We start from the raw sequence: 22,993 nt of genomic DNA, 5'->3' as shown, positions 1-22,993 counted from the left end.
TAATGGTCAGACTTCATTCTCAGGTGAATGGTCAGGGAACCCCCAAAATAACAGATGGTAACTGGTTTTGTTCTGAGATGTTAATTTGCACTCTAATGGCCTACTAGTTGTTTTGATATCTTTAGAGTAGAACCTTAATTTCCTGCCTACCCAAGGGTAAGCATTGGGTGATCATTTTGCTGTGCGCACGGAAGGTAAGAGGCATTGATTAGTCAGTCCTACAGATTCTTTGTTTTTAAAAATCTCATGTCTCATTTCTGCTTTACTGGATCTCTCATTGTTTTTTGGAGGAAAGGTATTGCTTCCTTTCTCAGGTACCCTCCAACTATATTTTAGGCTGTTACTTCTTGGGCCAGAATTTCGCCATTTGTATCTGCTGATGGCTCCTCTCTCATCCTCTTTATTGTTTGCATTTAATATTTTATTTCTGTAACTTTCTTGAGTTATGTCAATGGAATCTGGAGGGAAAGTAGGTAACAGTAAAGTAAGCTGTTTATACTGTCATTCTGAATTGTAAGCCCCTACAGACTTCTTGAATGATATTAATGGATGTTGAATCACCTTTCAGTATGGAGGGACAAGCCTGTTCTTTGATGTCCTGTGTATCGCTCTTTGGTTGTTTGCTTAGCAGCGTTGAAAATTGAGGAGGCAGAGGTGTATGTATATATTTGGTTCAGGATAGTATCTCACTAGCAACTCCCAATATAACCTTTTTTTCTTTGTGTGTGTGTGTGTGTGTGTGTGTGTGTGTGTGTGTGTGTGCGATGGCATGATCATGCTCATTGCAGCCTCCACCTCCTGGGCTTAAGGGATCCTCCCACCTCAGCCTACCCGGTAGCTGGGACTACAGCCATGTGCCACCATGCCTGACTTTTTTTTTTTTTTTTTTTTTTTTTTAAGAGACAAGGTCTTGCTCTGTTGCCCAGGCTGGTCTCGAACTCCTGGCCTCAAGTGGTCCTCCTGCCTTGGCCTCCCAAAGTGCTGGGATTTTAAGCGTCAGCCATTGTGCGCAGCAAACCATTCCTATTTTCCCACTAAAATAATCATAAAATCAGGAATGAATGAAAGCTCCAATCATTACTACAAATGAAAATTGACAGATATAAAGACAGAACTCTGGGAGTAAGTGGTACTAATGATGAGGTAGATTGAATCAGAGAAATACTGTATAAATTTCAATTTGCACAGTGTGTATTTATTTTGTTTTTTGAATGATGACTACCAGGAGGAAAAATCCTTGTCTGTCCCCATTGTTTGTTCAAAAGTCAGACCTGGAGCCCCTGCTAACCAGAAAATTGAGCAGTCATCAACTTCCCCTCAGTTTTTCTACATATAAGCATATTAGTAAAATTAGAGTGATGGGGAAGAGGGCTGTGGAAATGGGAAACTGATAATGTACATGTAGTATACTTGGGCATTATTATCCAAAATATGGTACATATACTTCTAGAAATAGTAGATATTTTAGGTTGTACGTGAATGAACGTTTTAAAGCCCCAAAATTTCTTTTAATAACTAACAGCAATACTAATTAGTTACGAGGATGCTAAAATAGGTAGTAAGTACCTGTTTTATGATGTTAAAAATATCAAGTAAATATTATAGCTGGTTATTAGTTTTGGCAAAACATTGTGAAAGTAGTAGACAAATGACAGAAACTTGAGAAACATTTCCTCTCGATAAAAGCTTGCTAGAAACTGGCAATAGTACTGCTTTTTACACATATCACATTTGTAAATATGAGAAGGGAGTTTGACTTCCACTTGTGTGTCAGACAGTGGGGTCATAAACAGTAGGTTTGGAGGATCTATCCTTGTTCAATATAGAAGTTCTATTACGATTGATATGGAAATGACTTTGACTTATTGTTGAAGCCCTGATACTAAACAAATCCTGATTTCGTTTGAATCTTTTTTTCCCTCTAGAAGTAAAAAAAGACAATTAAAAAAAATCCTTAATTTTCAGTTTCTTCTTTGAATAACAAAGTTTGGAAGTGTAGGGGGTTGGCACTGATCTCTTGTCACAAAGTTTAAAGGTTAAGACTGGGGAATTATATTTGTTTCTAAATGAAAATGTTATGATTATACATAAACTGAAACTACGGTGTGAAGATGGGCAGTAAATGAGATAGATATTTTTGAAGCAGCAACTGATTTTCTTTTTGTCAGACTCTGCAGCCAGCCTGAGGCCATAAATAAATGTAGTCAGAACTAGTTTCATAAAGTTAGATGGATATGTTCAATAAATAAGAGCCATTTTCCATAGTATTCATATTTTGAACATGATGAACAAGGTTTAGCCAAAAAATATGTGCATATTCTTATGACTCAGGGATATCACACAAAAAAAGAAAAAGAATAAAATTGAAAAAATTAATGTATGTATTCTTTTTTCCCTGGATTGATAAGCAGCTTCTAAAAGTACGCTAATTCAAAGGTTAGTTTTATGTATTGTAAACTGTAGTTAGATAAATAATGGTTACTTTGAAAATCTACAGTAAATGCTGCTGATTTGACAAGGAAATGTGTTTATTTAGTTACACTCTAAGGATGGCCTTCTCTGTTGGGGTACAAAATTAGTTCATTTTTAAAGATCATAAACAAAATAGCAGGATTGAGCAATATAAGTACAGAAATAACATTTATATAAAAATCAAAGTGCAAAACAGTATAGTATATCATTCATGAATAAGTAATGTGTTGTAAAACTATAAAAATATACAATAGCGTGATAAATACCATATTCCAGGTAGTGGCTCTGGGGATGTGGAGAGAAGAATAGCGGTATTATTTCACAGAAAATAATCTAAAAGAAATATGGCAGCTGGGTACAGTGGCTCACGAGCCTGTAATCCCAGCACTTTGGGAGGCCGAGGTGGGTGGATCACCTGAGATAGGAGTTCGAGACCAGCCTGGCCAACACAGTGAAACCCTGTCTACTCCCAGCTACTCAGGAGACTGAGGCAGGAGAATCGCTTGAACCCAGGGAGCAGATGTTGCAGTGAGCCGAGATTGTGCCACTGCAGTCCAGCCTGCGTGACAGAGTGAGACTCCCTCTCAAAAAATAAAAATAATAAATATGGCAAAACATAAAGAAGTGACAAATATCAGAGGGACATATATATATTCCACATTTCTGTATGCTTGAAAACGTTTATGTAAATTTTTCTAATGTATACAGTGACTTTTTAAAAGTAATATGCTAAAACCAATCGAGTGAAATGACAGTTGGATTAAATTATAACAATATTAATGCAGACAACTCTATTTTCTAGTTGCACTTATCAAGAGGTTAGTATTGAATTATTTACTTGCTTTGCAAATAAGAAAATGTAAAATTTTAAGCTTTTATTTAAAGACCTAAGATGACCAATAGACACTTTTTCTCATGTACATCAAGTCCTTACCAAGTATAAGAAGTAGAACAGTATCTGTATCTCCGAAGCTCTCAGTGTACTTCTCCCTAATAACATCTTCCTGCCTCCCCTGTCCTGAATTTTACATTTCATTTTATAGTCTTAAGTGACAAGGGCAAGGTTTGTCAAAATCAAGTAATGTTCAGCCTTTTTGGCAGTGAAATACACATAACATAACTTTACCATTTTAACCATTTACAAGTAACTTAGAAGTATACAATTTTGTGGCATTAAGCACATTCACAATGTTGTGCAATTACTGTCATCCATATCTAGAACGTTTTCAGCATCCCAAACTGAAACTTTTTTTTTGGAGACAGAGTCTTGCTCTGTCGCCCCGGCTGGAGTGCAATGGTGCGATCTCGGCTCACTGCAACCTATGCGTTCCGGATTCAAGCGATTCTCCTGCCTCACCCTCCCGAGTAGCTGGGATTACAGGCTCCCGCTGCCACGCCCAGCTAATTTTTTTATTTTTAGTAGAGGCAGGGTTTCACCATGTTGACCATGCTGGTCTCAAACTCCTTACCTCGGGTGATCCACCTGCCTTGGCCTCCCAAAGAGTTGGGATTACAGGCATGAGCCACTGTGCCCTGCCCCAAACCGAAACTCTTATCTCTTAAAAACTGAGTCCCCATTGTCCCCTTTCCCTGGTCCCTGGTAACCTTTTTTCTACTTTGTCTCTATGAATTTGCATATTCTAGATGTACCTCACGTAAGTAGACTCAGACATTATTTATCCTTTTGTGTCTGGCTTATTTTACCTAGTGTAATGTTCTCAAGGTTCATCGGAGTTGTACCATGTGTCAAAATTTCATTCCTTTTTAATATTAAATAATATTCCTTTATATGTATATATTTTGTTTTCTGTTCATTTGTTGATGGACACTTGGGTTATTGTACCCTTTGACTATTGTAAAAAATGCTGCTGTTAACATTGGTGTTCATGTATCTGTTGGAGTGCCTGCTTTCAGTTTCTCGGGGCATATACTTAGAAGTGAAGTTGCTGAATTGTATGGTAATTCTGTGTTCAAATTTTTGAGGAACTATCATGCTCTTTTCCACATTATCTATACCATTTTACCATCACAGCAGTGCACGAGGATTTCAGTTTGTCCACATCCTTGCCAACACTTTTGTTTCCCTACTGGCCCTATTTTTTTGGGGGGGCGGGTAATAGCCATCCTGATTGGTGTGAAGTGGTATCTTACTGCTAGACATGTTTTAAAGGAAAAAGGGACAGTTCTTTAATGTGACTTAAATTGTTAAAACATTGTATGTGTAAATGGAAAAAATACATATACACTCCTTGTGACTTACGATCTAACACAGCAATAACAGCAAAACCAATTTTTAATTTAAGTGCTAATTAAAACCTACTAAAATTAATGTTTTTGACAGTGTAAACCAAATTGTGGCTGTCTTCCTTTATAAATAACTTAGTCTTATGTGAGAGTATCTATTTCAGTTACAAATTATAACTGCAGAAACTTTAACTGGTAAAAGAATTCAGAGTATATAGTTAGGGAAGTTTGCTGACATTAGGACGTGCCAAACTACCTATAGTCAAAATTAATTAACAAAACTAATGATTAATGTGTCAAACTTATAAATTGTCATTTAGGTTATTATTCGGTTGCTAATATGATTCGAAAAGCAAATTGCCTAATGAAGCCTTGTGGTCACCTACATGAGCCACAATATACATATATTTATTTTTAATTAATTGTCTAAGTTAGAACCCAAAATTCTTTTTTCTGAAATTTAAAGGAGAAAAAAAAAATTCTTTTTTGCCACCTCTGATAATATCGATAGTCCAAAATTAAGAAAATGCTAACTTCTCCTGATGACTTCTTCAGCCTATTTCAGCCTGTGAAACATATTCAGGAATACTTATGGGAGAATAAATCAATGTGAATGGGGTAGCTGCCATAAAAATAATGTTCTTAATTTGTGTAATTATTTTCAGTTTTCAAAGCACACTTACAATATGTTGAATCCTCAAAATAATTCTTAGCTATTCAGGAAAGATGGTGTTTTCATTTTACAAGCAAGAAAACTAAAACTCATGGCAGTTACTTTAGAAATAGGAAAAGAAGAAATAAGCATGGCATGTGAGAATAACAAGAGTCCTTATCTGTAGTGGGTTGTTTTTGGAAAGTATTGAGAAATAAGCTGGATCCAAGTGACTTTGGAATTTGGATTTGATGTAATAGAGTATTTTCCAAACTTACTGGTCATAAGAAATCCCTTCCTTGGAGACTGGGGCCAGGGTCCTAGAATCCTTTCTTAACAAGTGCCCCTGAAGATTCTTATACTTAAGCAAAATTGGTTAATTATGCATTTACTATTTTTGAGCAAGGAGCTTGGTGTCATGAAAATAGTGTCTGGGGGAATATCTTAATCTAAAGGGTAGGTTGAAGGGTAAAGAGAGTCGTCAGGCAATGTTTATTTTGATACGAGGTGGTTGTGGCTTTTATTAGTTTACGACCATGGAAATGAGATATGGGGAATCATGGAATTATAGAGATTGCCTGGAAAGACAGAGGGAAATAGGGAATGAGTGATTTGTGGAGAGACTTTATAGGCTTGGACATATATTGAGTCTTTTGCTCATAAAATGTCCAGTAGATATTTGGAAATCTAATTTGAATTCCAGAGTTAGTAAAACATTACACTTAAGTCAGACCTTGCCAGGCATAAAGATATTGTATATTGTTATGTACATTCTCAATATCGTATATTCTCAATATAAAACTCAGTTGCAGGTTGCATTTGTTGTAGAAATTCTGCTTTCAGGTTTTGTTTTTCCTGACTCTTCAAATCTTCTCGCTGGGCTTCTGGGCTAGATCTCCCTGTAAATTTGAAATAATTATTCCTTATTCCCCAAGTAAGTATGGAAAAGAGGGACAGAAAGGTTAAGATTGAGCTGATAAGGAGAAGATCCTTGTGGGGGGGGGTGTGGGGAGGGGGTGGGAAGGTAGTACACAGTATTTAAAGTTAACAAGAGCTGGGTGTGGTGGTTAATGCCTGTAATCCCAGCACTTTGGGAGGCCAAGGCAGAGAATCACTTGAGGCCAGGAATTCTAGACCAGCCTGGGCAACAGAGTGAGACCCTGTCTCAATTTTTTTTTTTCCTGAAATTAATGAGTCCTCCCTCTTTTGCTTTTATTTCTTTAAGTGAAAGCCACATCAGGCACACTGAAAACCTAACTCTTTGTTTTTATATACTGGGCTTATTTTTTTTCTTGATTTCTTTCCTGAACAAAATGAAACAATTCTTTGAGATGCTTGTCTTTGTGATGTGCACAACCACTTTTGCTTTCCTGTGGTGGCAGATTCTTACAGGATAACCCACTAAGTTTCAGTGCTAATAACTCCATTTGAGCTTTTCAGTTCTGTTTTGTTGGTTTCCCCTTTGGCAAACCCTCATTACCCTATTCAAAAAACTTTGGGAACTGTTTCTTCCCCATTTGCTGCAGAGTAACATTTGTCTCTGAAGTGTAAGATTTCCTTCCAGTAGGGAGCAATAATTTTTCTATTTTTATTCTCATTCACATTTATCTTTCCTTTTTCTCCCCTTCTCAGCCTTCTTGCTTTCTTCAGGAAGATCTCCTGCAAGACCTCACCTATAGTAGTTTGAGTTTAACCCTGTTAGTTAGCTGCTTTCACATTCAAATCAATTTAATCTACTTTAATAAAAAACTTTAAAAATTTATGTGAATGACTAGGTATGGTTCTAAGTTTTGCTATGCAATAGATACTGTAAGTCACTTAGTGAAAGTAGTTTGCCTTTTTTTTTCTTTTTTCTTTTGGAGACGGGGTTTTGCTATGTTGTAGGCTGGTCTCAAGCTCCTGGCCTCAAGCAGTTCTTCTGCCCCAGCCTCCCAAAGTACTGGGATTATAGGTGTGAGCCGCCATGCCCAGCCCTAGTTTGCCATTTTTCGTTTTATTTATTAATGTATTTTTATTTATTGCCTTTTTCCACATGTTCTAAGCCATTTTCTAATAGAACTAAACGTGTTTTTTTTCTTTTTGTGGTTCAGCTATTATATATATCTGCTACCTTTAGCATTAACCTAAAGCTTCCTGTATATGCCAAGTCCCAGGTATTTTAGAATCCCATGTGGCTTTTGTGCCCTCCAAAGAGGGGTGGAGAGAACCTCTTAGACCCCAACTTTTACATACTCTTGGCCCAGATTTGGGGATTAAGTGAAGGGTCCCTAATGAATAGAACCTATACATTCGTATACATCTGGCTTGAGAAAACTGTATCTCTTTTTTTTTTTTTTTTTTTTTGAGATGGAGTTATGCTCTTGTTGCCTAGGCTGGAGTGCAGTGGCGAGATCTCGACTTACTGCAATCTCTGCTTCCCAGGTTCAAGCGATTCTCTGGCCTCAGCCTCCCGAGTACCTCGGATTACAGGCGCCTGCCACGCCTGGCTAATTTTTGTATTTTTAGTAGAAATGGGGTTTCACCATCTTGGCCAGTCTGGACTCGAACTCCTGACCTCAGGTAATCTGCCCGCCTCGGCCTCCCAAAGTGCTGGGATTACAGGCGTGAGCCACCGCACCTGGCCTCCTATCTCTCTTATAAGTAGACTTTTCTTCTTGCTTCTTTGAAACAGAAACTTTTTGTAAATAAATAAAGTGTATAAAGGTGAGCCATATTGGGAAGAAGGGGCTGATAGAGGAGTTAGAACAACGCGGTAACCAGATTTTTTTTTCCTCTTTTTTTGGTGTTTCTGAAACGGGTACTATTTCAGAATGATAGGTAAAAGTCTCCATGGAGAAGCAGGGGATGTGATGCCATGTTTACCTGCCCCTCCCCCCATAATTATCGTATCTTTTCACCTACTGAGGAAAGTTGGGCTCACATAGACTCTTCTTTATGGGATAGACCCCCGAGTTTCATCTCTAAGAGTACCAGACTTGGAAGGTCATAAAGAAATCTGCAGTAGGAATTTAATCTGTAGATTTGGCCACATGAAATGCAGGTGTAATTTTTATATTATACTTCAAAACACCTTGAAAGCCATGTTAGTCTTTTTGCTATCTTTAACAGTTAAGAATTTTTGCATGAGAATTATTATTTTGTTTCTAGTAGTAGTTTTTCCAACCTTTCCCAGGCCTTCAGTCTCTAATTCTGAAGTTTTTAAGAAGAGTTAGTTACCTACAGTTAATACTTCTGTCATCTTTGAATTGCTGTTATACCATATAGGCCTGTGAGAGAGAGTTGCCAGACTTAAATAATTATTTATATGCTTAATTTCTTTTAACATACAGAATAATTCTTTAAAAAATTTTTTTCTCTGTAAACTGTAACTGAAACCCATGCTGCCCTGGAAAGCAGTGTTACAAACTGCTGTACCCTCTGCCTGAAGACAAGTTTTTATTTCTTTATCATAATACCCAACAACAATTAGTATCACTTTAAAAGATGAAATAGAGGCCGGGCACAGTGGCTCACATCTGTAATCCTAGCACTTTGGGTGGCTGAGGTGGGCAGATCACAAGATCAGGAGTCCCAGACCAGCCTGACCAACATGGCGAAACCCTGTCTCTACTAATAATACAAAAATTAGCCAGGTGTGGTGGCACACGCCCGTAATCCCAGCTATTCAGGAGGCTGAGGCAGAATTGCCTGAACCCGGGAGGCGGAGGTTGCAGTGAGCCGAGATTGCGTCACTGCACTCCAGCCTGTGCAACAGAGCAAGACTCCGTCTCAAAAAAAAAGATGAAATAGATGTCCATGTCTTTGCTAAGTCAGTGTGGTGCAGAAAATGATAAGGAGGGAGTATTCCAATATTGACCTAAAATATTTTAATCAAGAATTCCAGACACTTTTCTCCACCCGTATTTTGATATGTAGACTTATCATATGTGGTCTTAATTTAGTAGTAAAATTTTGAATATTGCATATATATAATACTAGAGAAATTTAAATGTTAATAAGACTTGAGAACCAGATAATTTTGGGGATACGGTTGTTAGCTGTAAAGTAAAAATTTCAAGTTTAATGAATGAAAACCAGTCTCACTGCTTCATTAGCACAATTGGTTTGGAAGGTTTGCTTCTGGGCAAATAAAGTGAACAATAGCAAAGGATGGGATTGCTACTTTAAAAATACTAAAATATGAGGGTAAAGAGATGTCTGTCAGAGGATGTTTAAAATGAAATAGCTTCTTAAAAGCAAGGGACGGAAGATGTGCAAATGGTTATGAGGTCATTGTACTAAACATTAGCATTGTGCTTCTCACTCCAGAAGAAATTACATCAATGGATAATCTACTGAGCACTGTAATTTGGGTAGTACTGAGATGAACAATTGTTTTAGTTGTTGCCTGACCCCCACCCCACCCCCAGTAGCTTGGAACTGTGCATGTTATGAAGAGGTCATGTGACACTGATCCTTGGTTTTGCTCATTTATCCTGTCAAAACAACTTAATATAGATGGAAAGAAATGAACGAAATGAATAGAATGGGTTAGCTGTATCAGCCTTAGTTTATATGGAAGGTAATGAATGCTGCAATTGGGATAGTATAGTATATTAAGGCCCCAGGAATATCCAGCTCCATAATGGTGAAGAGAAGGTTCTAAAAAGCAACAGTGGCTAATCCATTCTAAGTCTCACTTGACGTTTTAATGCTACCTTTTGATATGGTCTTTTAAAATTTTATCATTGTATTCATGATAATTTGATTGACAGTTGGTAATATTTAAACAATATATGGTTCCTCTTATTTTACCTTCAGCTGTAATTTAGTATAAAGTTCCTATTTCTTTTCAATAATTATTATATAATAACAAACATGGATCTTCTGAGAGGAAAATTATTTTAGAAGTTTTGCAAAATATTTAGGGTTTGTTGTCAATGAAACATGAGCTTTGAACCAAATCTTCATTTGTCTCTTAGTTCTGTTTTTCATGTGAATTTGAGGGAGATAATAAAATTTTGTGAGTCAGTTCATCTCACAACATTTTTCTGAGAATTAAATGAAGTAAAGCAGCCAACTAGTAAATAGCAAATACTTGGCAAAAATTATTTTTAAAACCCCAGGTGTTCCTTCTGATCTGTGTCTTACGTTAGTTTTGATCTACTTTATTGTTGTCTTAAAGTCTTTTGGGTGTTAAAATAATGTACTTCTCTAAGATATTTTATGAAATGTTCCTAGATTTTTTTAAAAAAAAACAAGATTTAGTTATAGATGGAACAAGTAGACAAATTATTGAAAGAAGCCCCAAATTATTTGTTTAGGTTTCCTGTATTTCCTGCTTTGTTGATGATAATCTGTTGCCATGCAACTGTATTTCTAACTTCAAACATTAAGCAGGGGTTCTCAGATCCCTTAAAATAAATAATACTTTTCAGAAAGGATAAAAACACTTAGATATATAAAGTAGCCTGTATTTATAATATAGATGTCTTCTGGGCAAATTAGAGATAATTTTATGGAAAAAATTCCATATTTGTATGGAATTTTTAGATTGCCATTCAGTGTATTCTCAAGGAAAATTAAATACCGATTTTTGATGGCAAAGAAGTCCCACCTGTTTTTTTCCCTCTATGCTTTGCTATAAATAAGTAGTTGGCAGCTTTTTTACAATAAGCTTTTACAAACCATTTTTAAAAATCAAAAGCTATGACCTTTGTGATCATTCTGTATGGGTTGTATTGGACTTAACTGAGACTCAGAGGCCCAATTTCAATTCTCATTTTTCTTTTAAGTCACAGGAATTTTTTATCCTTGGGGAAATGCTAACTGCTTATTAAGGACACACACACACACTTTTAAAGGGGCATGTACATAGTATCCATTGGTTTTGATGCTATTGGGCATAGTAGAAACAGGAGTAGTAACTTGGTTTCCTTTTATTACATTACTCATTGGGTACTTTTGGTGACAAAGTGAGAACCTTAAAGTTCAATTAATAATTGATGTAATAAGAGAAAAATGAATGAACAAGAAGGTAGATCAGAAAACATTGCCCAGAAAGTAGCATACAGAAGGAAATGGAAAATGAGAGAGAAATTTAAGGATATTATGGATAAAGTTATACACATACTCACACACATTTAAAAATTGTTTAAAAAGAAAAGAATTGGAAGGGGAGAAAAAGAGAAAAAGAGAATGAGAGGAGACAGTGTTTAGAGAGATAATAACTGAGAATTTTCCTGACTTGAAGACAAATACTTGAGTATTTAAGTTACTGCTTAGAAGAAAAAAAAAAAAATTAGGCTTCATGCAGTGGCTCACACCTGTAATCCCAGGCTTTGGGATGCCAAAGTAGGAGGATCACCAGAAGTTCAAGACCAGCCAGTGCATCATAGCAAGACCTCATCTCTACAGAAAATTAAAAAATTAGCTGGGCAAGGTGGCACATGCCTGTAGTCCTAGCTACTCTGGAGGCTGAGGTGGAAGGATCCCTTGAGCCCAGGATTTGAGGCTGCCGTGAGCTATGATAGCACCACTGCATTCCAGCCTTGGTCACAGAGTGAGCTCCTGTCTTTTAAACAAACAAACAAAAATAAAAACAATGTTTTGGTTAAAGATAGATTGATTTTAATCAAGGCAAAGATAGAACTGGAATTTATATTTAGGTCTTTCTGCCTCCAAAGCCTGTGTTCATTTCGTGACATTAAATTGCATGTCTAGCAATTGATAACTTATGTTGGATGTGGAAAGTTAACTGCACCTCACAAAAATGAGACTATATCTGAGTTACACATTAACAGTAAAGATACTACAGTGATCTCAAGCATGAATTTATATAATCCAAATCTATCGTTTATAACTTCAGCATTTGCATTTTTTAAACACCATCGATCATGATTTAGTAATGTTTAAGTATCTAAGATTAACTGTCTGATTTGGTGTTTTATCATTTTAAACCACATTCTGTTTTGGTTTTTGATTTTAGGATCGAAAATTAACAAAATCTGAGAGGCAGAGATTTAAAGAAGAAGCTGAAATGTTAAAAGGTCTTCAGCATCCCAATATTGTTAGATTTTATGATTCCTGGGAATCCACAGTAAAAGGAAAGAAGTGCATTGTTTTGGTGACTGAACTTATGACGTCTGGAACACTTAAAACGTAAGTTCATCAATATTACAAAAGCTGACCAAGTAGTATGAGAGAATTTGATTTTTTAAATTTCAGGTCTACCAGTTTTACTTTTGTTGTCCAGCCTACTAAGAAGGGAACAATCCTTCCAACTATTACTGTATTAGCATATTTCCTTGCCCACAAAGTCCTCTGGTATATAAAGTGATTTGATAATTATTTATTGGTAAGTATTGAAATGAGAAGTTATGGCCGAGCGTGGTGGCTCACGCCTGTAATCCCAGCACTTGGGGAGGCTGGGGCAGGCGGATCACCTGAGGTCAGGAGTTCGAGACCAGCCTGTCCAACATGGTGAAACCCCGTCTCTACTAAAAATACAAAAATTAGCCAGGCATGGTGGCATGCATCTGTAATCCCAGCTACTCGGGAGGCTGAGGCAGGAGAATCGCTTGAACCCAGGAGGCGGAGGTTTCAGTGAGCCGAGATCACCCCACTGCATTCCAGCCTAGGTGACAGAGTGAGACTCTGTCTCAAAAAAAATTGAGTGGCTAAGGGATCAGAAATCAAATGTCAAGGTAGCCCTCTAGTGGTTAAAATGAGATTAAGGTTTATTGAGAAACTACCTATTTTTTTCATTTGTATTGTGCTTTGCTATACCCCTGCAACTTTTATATCAGATGCAGATTATATTGTGACAGTTATCACTTAAAAAATACTTGTAGTTCCATTTCCCATAACATCAGAAGTTAATCCCCAAATAGCTAGTTCTGTCATTCCTTTCACGGAAATAGGTTTAATGCAGAAATTTCCCATTACTTATTGTAAAGAGCTTTTGGTAAGAGTTGGAGTATGCTTTTGTAATCCCAGGTTTCTCAGAGCAGCAGTCCCCAACCTTTTTGGCATCAGGGATTGGTTTCATGGAAGACAGTTTTTCCATGAACTGGTGCAGGGGGTGGGGCTGGGGAAGTTTGTAATGATTCAAGCACATTACATTTATTGTGTACTTTATTTCTATTATTATTACATTAAAATATATAATGAAATAGTTACACAACTCACCATAATGTAGAATCAGTGGGAGCCCTGAGCTTGTTTTCCTGCAACTAAACTGTCCCATCTCGGGGTGATAGGAGACAAGGCAGATCATCAGGCATTAGATTCTCACAAAGAACGCTCAACCTAGATCCCTTGCATGCACAGTTCACAGTAGGGTTCATGGTCCTATGAGAAATCTAATGCTGCTGACAGGAGCCAGAGCTCAAGTGGTAATGCGAGCAATGAGGGAGCGGCTGTAAATACATATGAAGCTTTGCTTGCTCGCCTGCCACTCACCTCCTGCTGTGTGGCCAGGTTCCTGAAAGGCCATGGACTGGTATCAATCTGTGGTCCAGTGATTGGGGACCCCTGGTGTCTTAGAGGATCTATTTTTACTCAGAGAAGAATCTGTTGTAAGTTACCTTGTATAAATTTTTTATTTGATGAAATTGGATATTTTAAAATTGTCACTGTAGCATATATTCTTTATTAATTGTTAAAGTTAATACTGCTGAGCTGATTAATTCCAGATCATTGGAATACAGTGTTACAGCACCTGGATATAGTCACTTGCATGTGTTCTGAAATGCTTATGGTTAACATGTTGAAACATCAGCAGATCATTTCTGTCCTGCAAATTCTGATTTCTGTATCCAACTTCCACCCTTGTTTATGGCAATACCTTTATCCTAGTTAGACAGGCTTCTTGATACTCTCTTTTCTTCCACTAGAATGTGCTAACTAGCACTATATACCTAGCACTATGAACAAGTGCTAGATACCACATTCTAGTGGAAGTATCTAATACTGAATGATAAGTATTTGAATGAATTAAGGAGAATTATGTGGTAATAATTATGTGTACATCTTGAGATTCTTTCCACTGGTTTGGATACTTACTTGGTTGTCAACAGTTTGTCTGGCATGCCTAAGATTACTCTAAAATACAATGGTTTACTTGTTTTAAAAACTATATCGAGGAGCTTTGGGTAACATAGTGGGGTAAGCCCCTGTGGAATGGCTGTCCCACACCAACAAACTGCAGTGTGGAATGTAATAAAAGTTTTTTCCAATACATATCGAAGCTTTAAGGAAAGAAAGGTTAACCTCCAGATAGTAAGCAGAGATAATTCAAAGCCAAAACAGGAACTTATACTCTGGTATTTTAGACCATATGTTGGTTGAGGTGTTGATGCTAGTTTTAATGTCCATGCAAGGACAGAAAGCCTTAGAACTAGGTAGAGAGGGGAGCTAGAACTTAGCCTGTGCCAAAAAACTGAACTATCCATGAAAAGAGAGACCTCAGTGCCCTAGCCAGTGAAAGCTGCAAAGAGTTTTACCTGTGTGCAGAGGACTGTGGATCAGAGGGGAGACCTGTGAAAAAATAGAAATTCCCATCAAATGCTACCAGTGTTCTTAATTATTCTGTAAGCTAATCTTTTTCTTCTTTTGGAGACAGGGTCTCACTCTGTTGCCCAGGACAGAGTACAACGGCACAATCATAGCTCACTGCAGCCTCAAACTCCTGGGCTCAGGGAATCCTTCCACCTCAGCCTCCTCCCCACTACCTGGAACTATAGTTGCTCACCACCATACCTGTCTAATTAAAAAACAATTTTTTTTTTAGTAGAGACAGTGTCTATTTTGTTGCCCAGGCTGCTCTCAAACTCCTGAGCTCATCCTGATTTGGCCTCATCCAGATTTGACCTCCCAAACTGCTGGGACTACAAGCATGAGCCACGGTGCCCAGCCTGTTTGGTATTCTTCCATCTCATATGTAGATGGCGCTATAACATAAATTTATACCATCTACTTGATACAGGAATCCCAAACCAAAGAACATACATCATAATTGATCAGGAACGGAAAGAAAACACCCGGGGACATTTTCACAGTTCCTTGGTCACAGTGTCCAGAGGCAAAACAGTTTCCAAAGAAGATGACCTCACAATTAAATTACAAATCACACCAATGAAGGGGAATAGTCACAACCAGAAAATAGCACTGCAACAATTAAAGATACTATGGACAAGTCTGAAAGTGATTACAAACAATTATTTACATAATGATGTCAGTAAAGATATATGTAAGTGTATATGAAGTGTATAAAGAGAAAAGAAGGAATTGAAGGAATAAGACACCAAAGAAAGACAGGCATAATTTAAAAGCTTCTGAAGAACTTCTAGAAATAAGAACATTAAAATTCAAACATAAATGGTCTAATGGTTAAACAACAGACTAAATTGAATTGACAGGAATATTAACTAAGAAGAAAGGAGCAACAGAATGCACAAAAAAGACAGAAAATATTTAAAGAGGATGACATAGTAGTGAGAAGACCCAGTTAGATTTAATTATCTAAAAGAGGTTTCCCTGTAGTCCTAGCTACTCTGGAGGCTGAGGCAGAGAATCACTTGAGCCCAGGAGGTGGAGGTTGCAATGAGCCGAGATCGTGCCTCTGCACTCCAGCCTGGGTGACAGAGCGAGACTCCATCTCAAAAATAAAAATGAAAAAGTAGAGAGTGAGAAAAAGAAAAATTTCAGAATTTAAGAATTCTGATTGGGAATGTATACAGATTCCTAAGCAAGTAGATTGAAAACATTCATATTCATTTCTGGAAGAATGGATAACTAGGACCATTGGCAGCATTTGGAGAGGCAAATTGGGAAGGAATGGGAATTAATTCCAAAATGCATGCTTTTTGGACCTTTTGAGTTTCTACCTTTGTTCTCTATGTATATTTACATTGAAGCAAATAAAACACCCATAGCTGAAAAATAAGATGGGAATGTATAAGTTACAAAATTTGGATTAAGGCCAGGCGTGGTAGTTCACACCTATAATCCCAGCACTTTGAGAGGCCGAGGCGGGTGGATCACCTGAGGTCAGGATCACCTGAGGTCAGTTCGAAACCAGCCTGTCCAGCATGGTGAAACCCCATCTCTACTAAAAATACAAAAAATTAGCTGGGCATGATGGCGGGCACCTGTAATCCCAGCTACCCGGGAGGCTGAGGCAAGAGAATCGCTTGACACCGGAAGTGGAGGTTGCAGTGAGCCGAGATTGTGCCACTGTAGTCTAGCCTGGGTGACAGAGTGAGACTCCGTCTCAAAAAAAGAAAAAGAAAAAAAATTTGGATTAAAAGTTGAAATAAATTTAGACTTCTTTTTTAAAATAGACATGAAATTCAAATATCATACAATTAACCATTTTAGAAAGTACAATTCAGTGGCACTTAGTACATACATTCACAGTGTTTTGTAAGTACCACATCTATCAAGTTACTAAACATTTTCATCACCTCAAAAGAGCACTCTGTGCCCATTAAGCAGTTACTCCGCATTTCCCTTCCTCCAGCCAGGCAGCGTATTTTTTCTTTAATTGCACATTATCTAAGTTCTTTTTCTTTTTACATTTAAAAAGAAATTTTCAGTTTCTGAGCTTCAGAGGCTTATGCCAACAGGAGGGTTTATTAAGTAGAAAGAGCGCTAGACTTGGAGTAGAAGTTGTGACTGCTCCCAGCACTGCCTCTGACCAACTGTGATTTTGGGCAAATAGCTAACCTTATTTGGGCCTCAGTTCCCCATGTGTATGTAAAACAAGCGGTTGGACTGCCTGATCTGTGGGACCATCCATTCGTGGATGGGATTTTTTTGTAAAAAACATAAAATTTACCATCTTAACCATTTTGAAGTGTACAGTTCAGTAGTGTTAATACATACACATTTCTGTGCAATTTCTAGAATGCTTTTCATCTCACAAACTCTATGCCCGTGGAACAATTTCCTATTTCTCCCAACCCTCAGCTCCTGACAACTACCAACCTTTTACCATCTCTATGGATTTATCTAATCAGGATATATCCTATAAATAGACTTAAAGTATGTTATGGATCCTTGTGTTTGGCATCTTTCACTTAGCATAGTGTTTTCAAGGATCATCGTGATTGCACGCATCAGTACTTCATCCGCTTTTATGACTGAATAACATTCCATTGCATGGAAAATCACAGTTTGTTTATTCATCCATTGATGAACATTTGGGCTGTATCCACCTTTTGGCTATTGTGAGTACTGCTGCTATAAATATTTGTGCACAAGTATTTTTTTGAGTACCTGTTTTCATTTCTTTTGGCTGTATACTAGGAATGGAATTGCTGAGTCATGTGGAAATCTTTATTTAACTTTTTGAGGAGGCATCCTACTGGGAGTGACGTCGTACCTCATTATGGGTTAGATTTGCATTTCCCTAATGATTAATAATGTGGAACATCTTTTCATATGCTTATTGGCTATTCGTATATCTTTGGAGAAATGTTTATTCAAGTTCTTTGCTCATTTTTTATTGGATTGCTTGTTTTTTTGTTGATTTATAAGAGTTCTTTATGTATTTTAGAAACTAGACCCTTGTCCAGATCCATGATGTGCAGATGTTTTCTCCCATAGGTTGCCTTTTTTGCTCCTTGATAATCTTCTATGATGTACAGATTGAGTATAGTATCTCTTATCCAAAATGCTTGGGTCCAGAAGTGTTTTGGGCTTTAAATTTTTTCAGATATTGGAACTTTGAATTATACTTACCAGTTAAGCCCTCCTAAATCTGAACTCCAAAATGTTCAAATGAGCATTTTTGTTGTGTGTCATGTTGGTGCTCAAAAAGTTTCAGATTTTTGATTGGAGCATTTTGGATCTTGGATTTTCTGATTGGGATGCTCAAGCCTGTGACAAGTTTTAAATTTTGATAAAATCCAATGTATCTGTTTTGTCTTTTGATGGTTGGGCTTTTGGTGTCGTGTAAGAGTCCATTGTTATAAATAACCAAGGGCTTACAGATGTATCCGTAAGTTTTCTTCTAAGAGTTCTATCAATTTAACTCTTCTATTTAGGTTATTGTTCCATTTTTAAGTGAACTTTTGTATATGCCGTGAGGTAGGGTCTGATTTCATTCTTTTGCATGTTGATGTCCAGTTATCCCAGCATCATTTGTTGAAGAGACTTTTACCCATTGAATGGTCTTGGTACCCTTCTCAAAAATTATTTAATCATATGTATAGGTTTATTTCTGGACTCTCAATTCTATTTCATTGGCCTACATGTCTGTTCTTATGCCAGTACCACACTGCTCTGATTACTGTAGTAATTTTTGTAAATTTTGAAAATTGGAAGTGACTTCTCCAGTTTTGTTCTTCTTTTTCACTATTGTTTTTGACAGTTGGGGTCTTCTCGAAATTCCATGTGAATTTGAGGATTAGATTTCCATTTCTACAAGAAAGGCTGTTGGAATTTTGACAGAGATTGTGTTGAATCTGTAGATCACATTGGTATCACCATCTTTAACTATATTGTCTGCTAATTCATGAACACAGGGTGTCTGTCCATTTATTTATGTCTTTTTTAATTTCTTTCAGCAATGTTTTGTAGTTTCATTATACAAGTCTTTCACATCCTTGGTTAAATTTATTCCTAGATCCTTTATATGCTATTGCAAATGAAATTCTTTTCTTAATTTCCTTTTCAGATTGTTAATTGCTGGTATATATAAATACAACTGATTTTTGTGTGTCAGTCTTGCACTTTTGCATCTTTGCTGAATTCTTGTATTAGCTCGTCTGTGTGTGTGTTCATTCTTTGGGGTTTTTTGTTTTGTTTTGTTTTGTTTTTTTAAAAAAGATGGGGTTTCACTCTGTCACCAAGGCTGGAGTGCAGTGGTGCAGTCATAGCTCACTATAGACTTGAACTCTAGGCTTAAAGGATCCTCCCACCTCAGCCTCCTGAGTAGCTGGGACTCCAGGTGTGTACCACCATGCCTGGCTAATTTTTAAATTTTTCATAAAGATAGGGTCTCAATATATTGCTTATGCTGGTCACAAATTCCTGTCCTCAAGTGATCTCCCTTGTCTCTGGCTCTCAAAGTGCTGAGATTACAGGTGTGTGCCACCACACCTAGCCATTCTTTGGGATTTTTGTATATTGGATCAAGTCATATGTGAATAGATAGTTCTTTCAGATTTGAATGCCTTTATTTCTTTTTCTTTTCTTACTGTTTTGGCTAGAACTTGAATTATAATTAGCATTGATTATCCTTGTCATATTACTGATTTTAAGGAGAAAGCTTTTGGTCTTTCACCATTGAGTATATGTTAGCTGTGAGTTTTTCATAAATGTTCTTTATCATGTTGAGGAAGTTCTCCGCTATTCCTATCCTAGTTTCTTGAGTATTTTTTGTTTTTTTGGAATGGTGTTAGATTTTGTCAAATGCTCTTCTGCATCAAGTTAGATAATCATGAAACCACTTTGTTCTATTAGTGTGATATATTATACTGATTAATTTTCTGATGTTGAATCACCCTTAACTTCTGCATCAAGTTAGATAATCATGAAACCACTTTGTTCTATTAGTGTGATATATTATACTGATTAATTTTCTTATGTTGAATCACCCTTGCATTTCATAGATAAATGGCGTATAATCCTTTTACTATGCAGTTGGGTTTGGCTTGCCAATATTTTGTTGAGAGTTTTTACATCTACATTAATAACGGTGTTAGTCTATCGTTTTCTTGTGGTATCTTCAGTATCAGGGCAATACTGGCCTCACAATGATTTAGAAAGTGTTTCCTCCACTTCTGCTTTTTGGAAGAGTAGGATTTGTGTTAATTCTCCTTTAAATATTTGGTAGAACTCATCACTGAAGCCATCCAGTCCTAGACTTTTCTTTGGAGATTTCTTGAAGGAATGTTCCACGTACAGTTGAGAATATATATTCACTTGTTGTTGGGCAGTGTGTTCTATATATGTCTGTTACCTTTTGATGGCTTATAATGTTGTTCAAGTCTTCTGTTTTCTTATTCATCTTTTGTCTAGATGTTTTATCTGTTATTGAAAGTGGAATACTGAAGTCTCCAACTATTACTGTAGTGTCTACTAATTTCCTCCCTTTAATTCTGTCAATGTTTGCTTCATTATTTGGTGGCTTTATTGTTTGATGTATATAATTGTTATTTTTTATGGATTGGCCCTTTTATCAATACATCATGCTCTTCTTTATCTCTTGCATCAGTATTTTTACTTATTTTGCCTGATACTAGTTTTGCTACCTCACCCTCTTTTATTTACTATTAGCATAGAATATCATTTTTCTTTCATCCTTTGAATTTCAACCTATTTATGTCCTTAGATCTATAATGAGTCTCTTGTAGACAGTATATAGTTGGCTTTTTTTCTTTTTTAAAAATCCATTCTGCCCATCTCTGTTTTTGGTAGGAGAGTTTATTTACATTTAATTAGTCAAAATGAATGATTTGCCATTTTGCTGTTTGTTTTCTGTATGTCTTGTACCTTTTTTTCTTCTTCTTCTTCTTTTTGAGATGGAGCCTCACTCTGTTGCCCAGGCTGGAGTGCAGTGGCACAGTCTCAGCTCACTGCAACCTCTGCCTCCCAGGTTCAAGCGATTCTCCTGCCTCAGCCTCCTGAGTAGCTGGGATTATAGGTACCCATCACCACGCCTGGCTAATTTTTGTATTTTTAGTAGAGATGGGGTTTCACCATGTTGATCAGGCTGGTCTCAAACTCCTCACCTTGTGGTCCACCCGCCTCAGCCTCCCAAAGTGCTGGGATTACAGGCGTGAGCCACTGCACCCAGCCGTAATATATCACATTCCTAGAGACAGTCTTGTACTGTTTTTTGCTCCTTATCTCCTTCATTACTACCTTTTTAAATATATTTATTTTTCTTTTGTAGTATACCATTTTGATTCCTTTCTCATTTCCTTTTGTGTATATATTTAGATATTTTTTTCAGTGGTTACCTTGAGGATCACAATTAACATCATAAACCTCCAACAGTCTACCCTGAATTGATACCAACTTAGCTTTAATATAGCATACAAATCTCTGATCCTATACAGCCTCACTCCTCCTTCCCATTTTATGTTTTCATTGTCTCAAATTTTATCTTTATACATTGTGTACCCATTAGCATAGTTTTATAATCATTATTTTACATGCATTTGCCTTTTAAATCATGTAGGAAATAAAAGGAGTTATAAACCAAAAATACATTAATATTGGTTTTAATATTTAGATGTGTGATGGACTTTGCCAGAGATTTGATTTGGTTTTATGGCTTCAAGTTATTGTCTAGTGTTCTTTTATTTCCTCTAAGGATTCTCTTTAGCATTTCTTATAGGGAAGGTATGCTACTGTCAGACTCCTCCAGCTTTTATTTACCTGGGAATGTCTTAATTTCTCTTTCATTTCTGTAGTATAATTTTGCTGATATGTGATTCTTGGTTGGCAGTCTTAAGGTTTTTTTGGAGTTTTGCTTTTGTTTCTTTTAGCGCTTTAAATATGTCATCCTACTGCTTTCTGCCCTCTATGGTTTTTGCTGAAAAATCAGCTCATAATCTTATTGAGGATCCCATGGTCGTGATAAGTCACTTCTCCCTTGCTACTTTCAAGATTCTCTCTTTGTCTTTGCCTTTTAACAGTTTGAATATAGTGTTTCTCATTGTGGATCTATTTGCATTTATCCTTAGAGTTTGTTGAACTTTTTGGATGTGTAGATTCATGTCTTTTACTAAGTTTGGGAAATTTGTGGCCATTATTTTCTTAAATATTCTTTCTGCTCTTTTCTGTCTTCTTTATCTAGGACTCTCATTGTGTATATTTTGGTCAACTTGATGGTGTCCCACAGATCTCTTAGACTCTGCTCATTTCTGCTCCTCAGACTGTATGGTTTCACTTCCTATTTTCAAGTTTATTGCCTTTTTCTTCTGTGTGTTCACATATGCTGTTGAAATCTATTAGTGAATCTTCACAGTATTTTTCAGCACCTAAATTTCTACTTGGTTCCTTTTTAAAGTTTCTGTCTCTGTTGATATTCTCTACTTCAATGGAATATTCTTTGTACTCTTAACATTTAGCAGCCATTGTTCTCAGCATTTAGTCTGCCAAGTTTTGGCATAGGTACTATAATTATCCCCATTTAACCATGATTTGATTGTTTTTAGTAAATATCTTAGTACTGAAGAACTGATTAAGAGCTCTGCTTATGAGAGTGGAGCTTTTCAGCAGCTGGGCTTTGTCTTCAATGTGGTTGGGCAAAAATCAGTCATAATGGAAGACCCTGAAGTGCTTGATGTATCAGAGACATCTTTTTTTTTTTTGAGATGGAGTCTCACTCTGTTGCCCAGGGTGGAGTGCAATGGTGTGATCTCGGCTCACTGCAACCTCCGCCTCCCGGGTTCAAGCGATCTCCAACCTCAGGCTCCCGAGTAGCTGGGGCTACAGGCGCATGCCACCATGCCCAGCTAATTTTTATATTTTTAGTAGACACCGTGTTTTGCCATATTGGTCAGGCTGGTCTTGAACTCCTGACCTCAGGTGATCCATCCACCTCAGCCTCCCAAAGTGCTGGGAGCGAGCCAGCCTCAGCCACTGCACCCGGCAGAGACATCTTTTTTTTTTTTTTTTTTTGTC

The 22,993-nt window shown here is 37.0% G+C and overlaps 1 protein-coding gene across 29 annotated transcripts in view; it reads left to right on the top strand.

Annotated features, from left to right (window-relative positions):
• The window catches only part of WNK1 (WNK lysine deficient protein kinase 1), a 159,154-nt gene that overhangs the window by 48,536 nt on the left and 87,625 nt on the right, over window positions 1–22,993 (top strand). For all 29 annotated transcript variants that reach the window (XM_003273674.4, XM_003273676.4, XM_030804357.1 and 26 more), the window contains exon 2: window positions 12,336–12,508. In XM_003273674.4, the coding sequence (XP_003273722.1) occupies window positions 12,336–12,508 (173 nt within the window). The remainder of the gene's footprint in view (window positions 1–12,335; window positions 12,509–22,993) is intronic.

The sequence above is a fragment of the Nomascus leucogenys genome, chromosome 23, assembly GCF_006542625.1.
Source record: "Nomascus leucogenys isolate Asia chromosome 23, Asia_NLE_v1, whole genome shotgun sequence".
Taxonomy (NCBI): domain Eukaryota; kingdom Metazoa; phylum Chordata; class Mammalia; order Primates; family Hylobatidae; genus Nomascus; species Nomascus leucogenys.
Note: the sequence above shows the minus strand (reverse complement) of the source record. Positions and strands in the feature narration are given on the sequence as shown.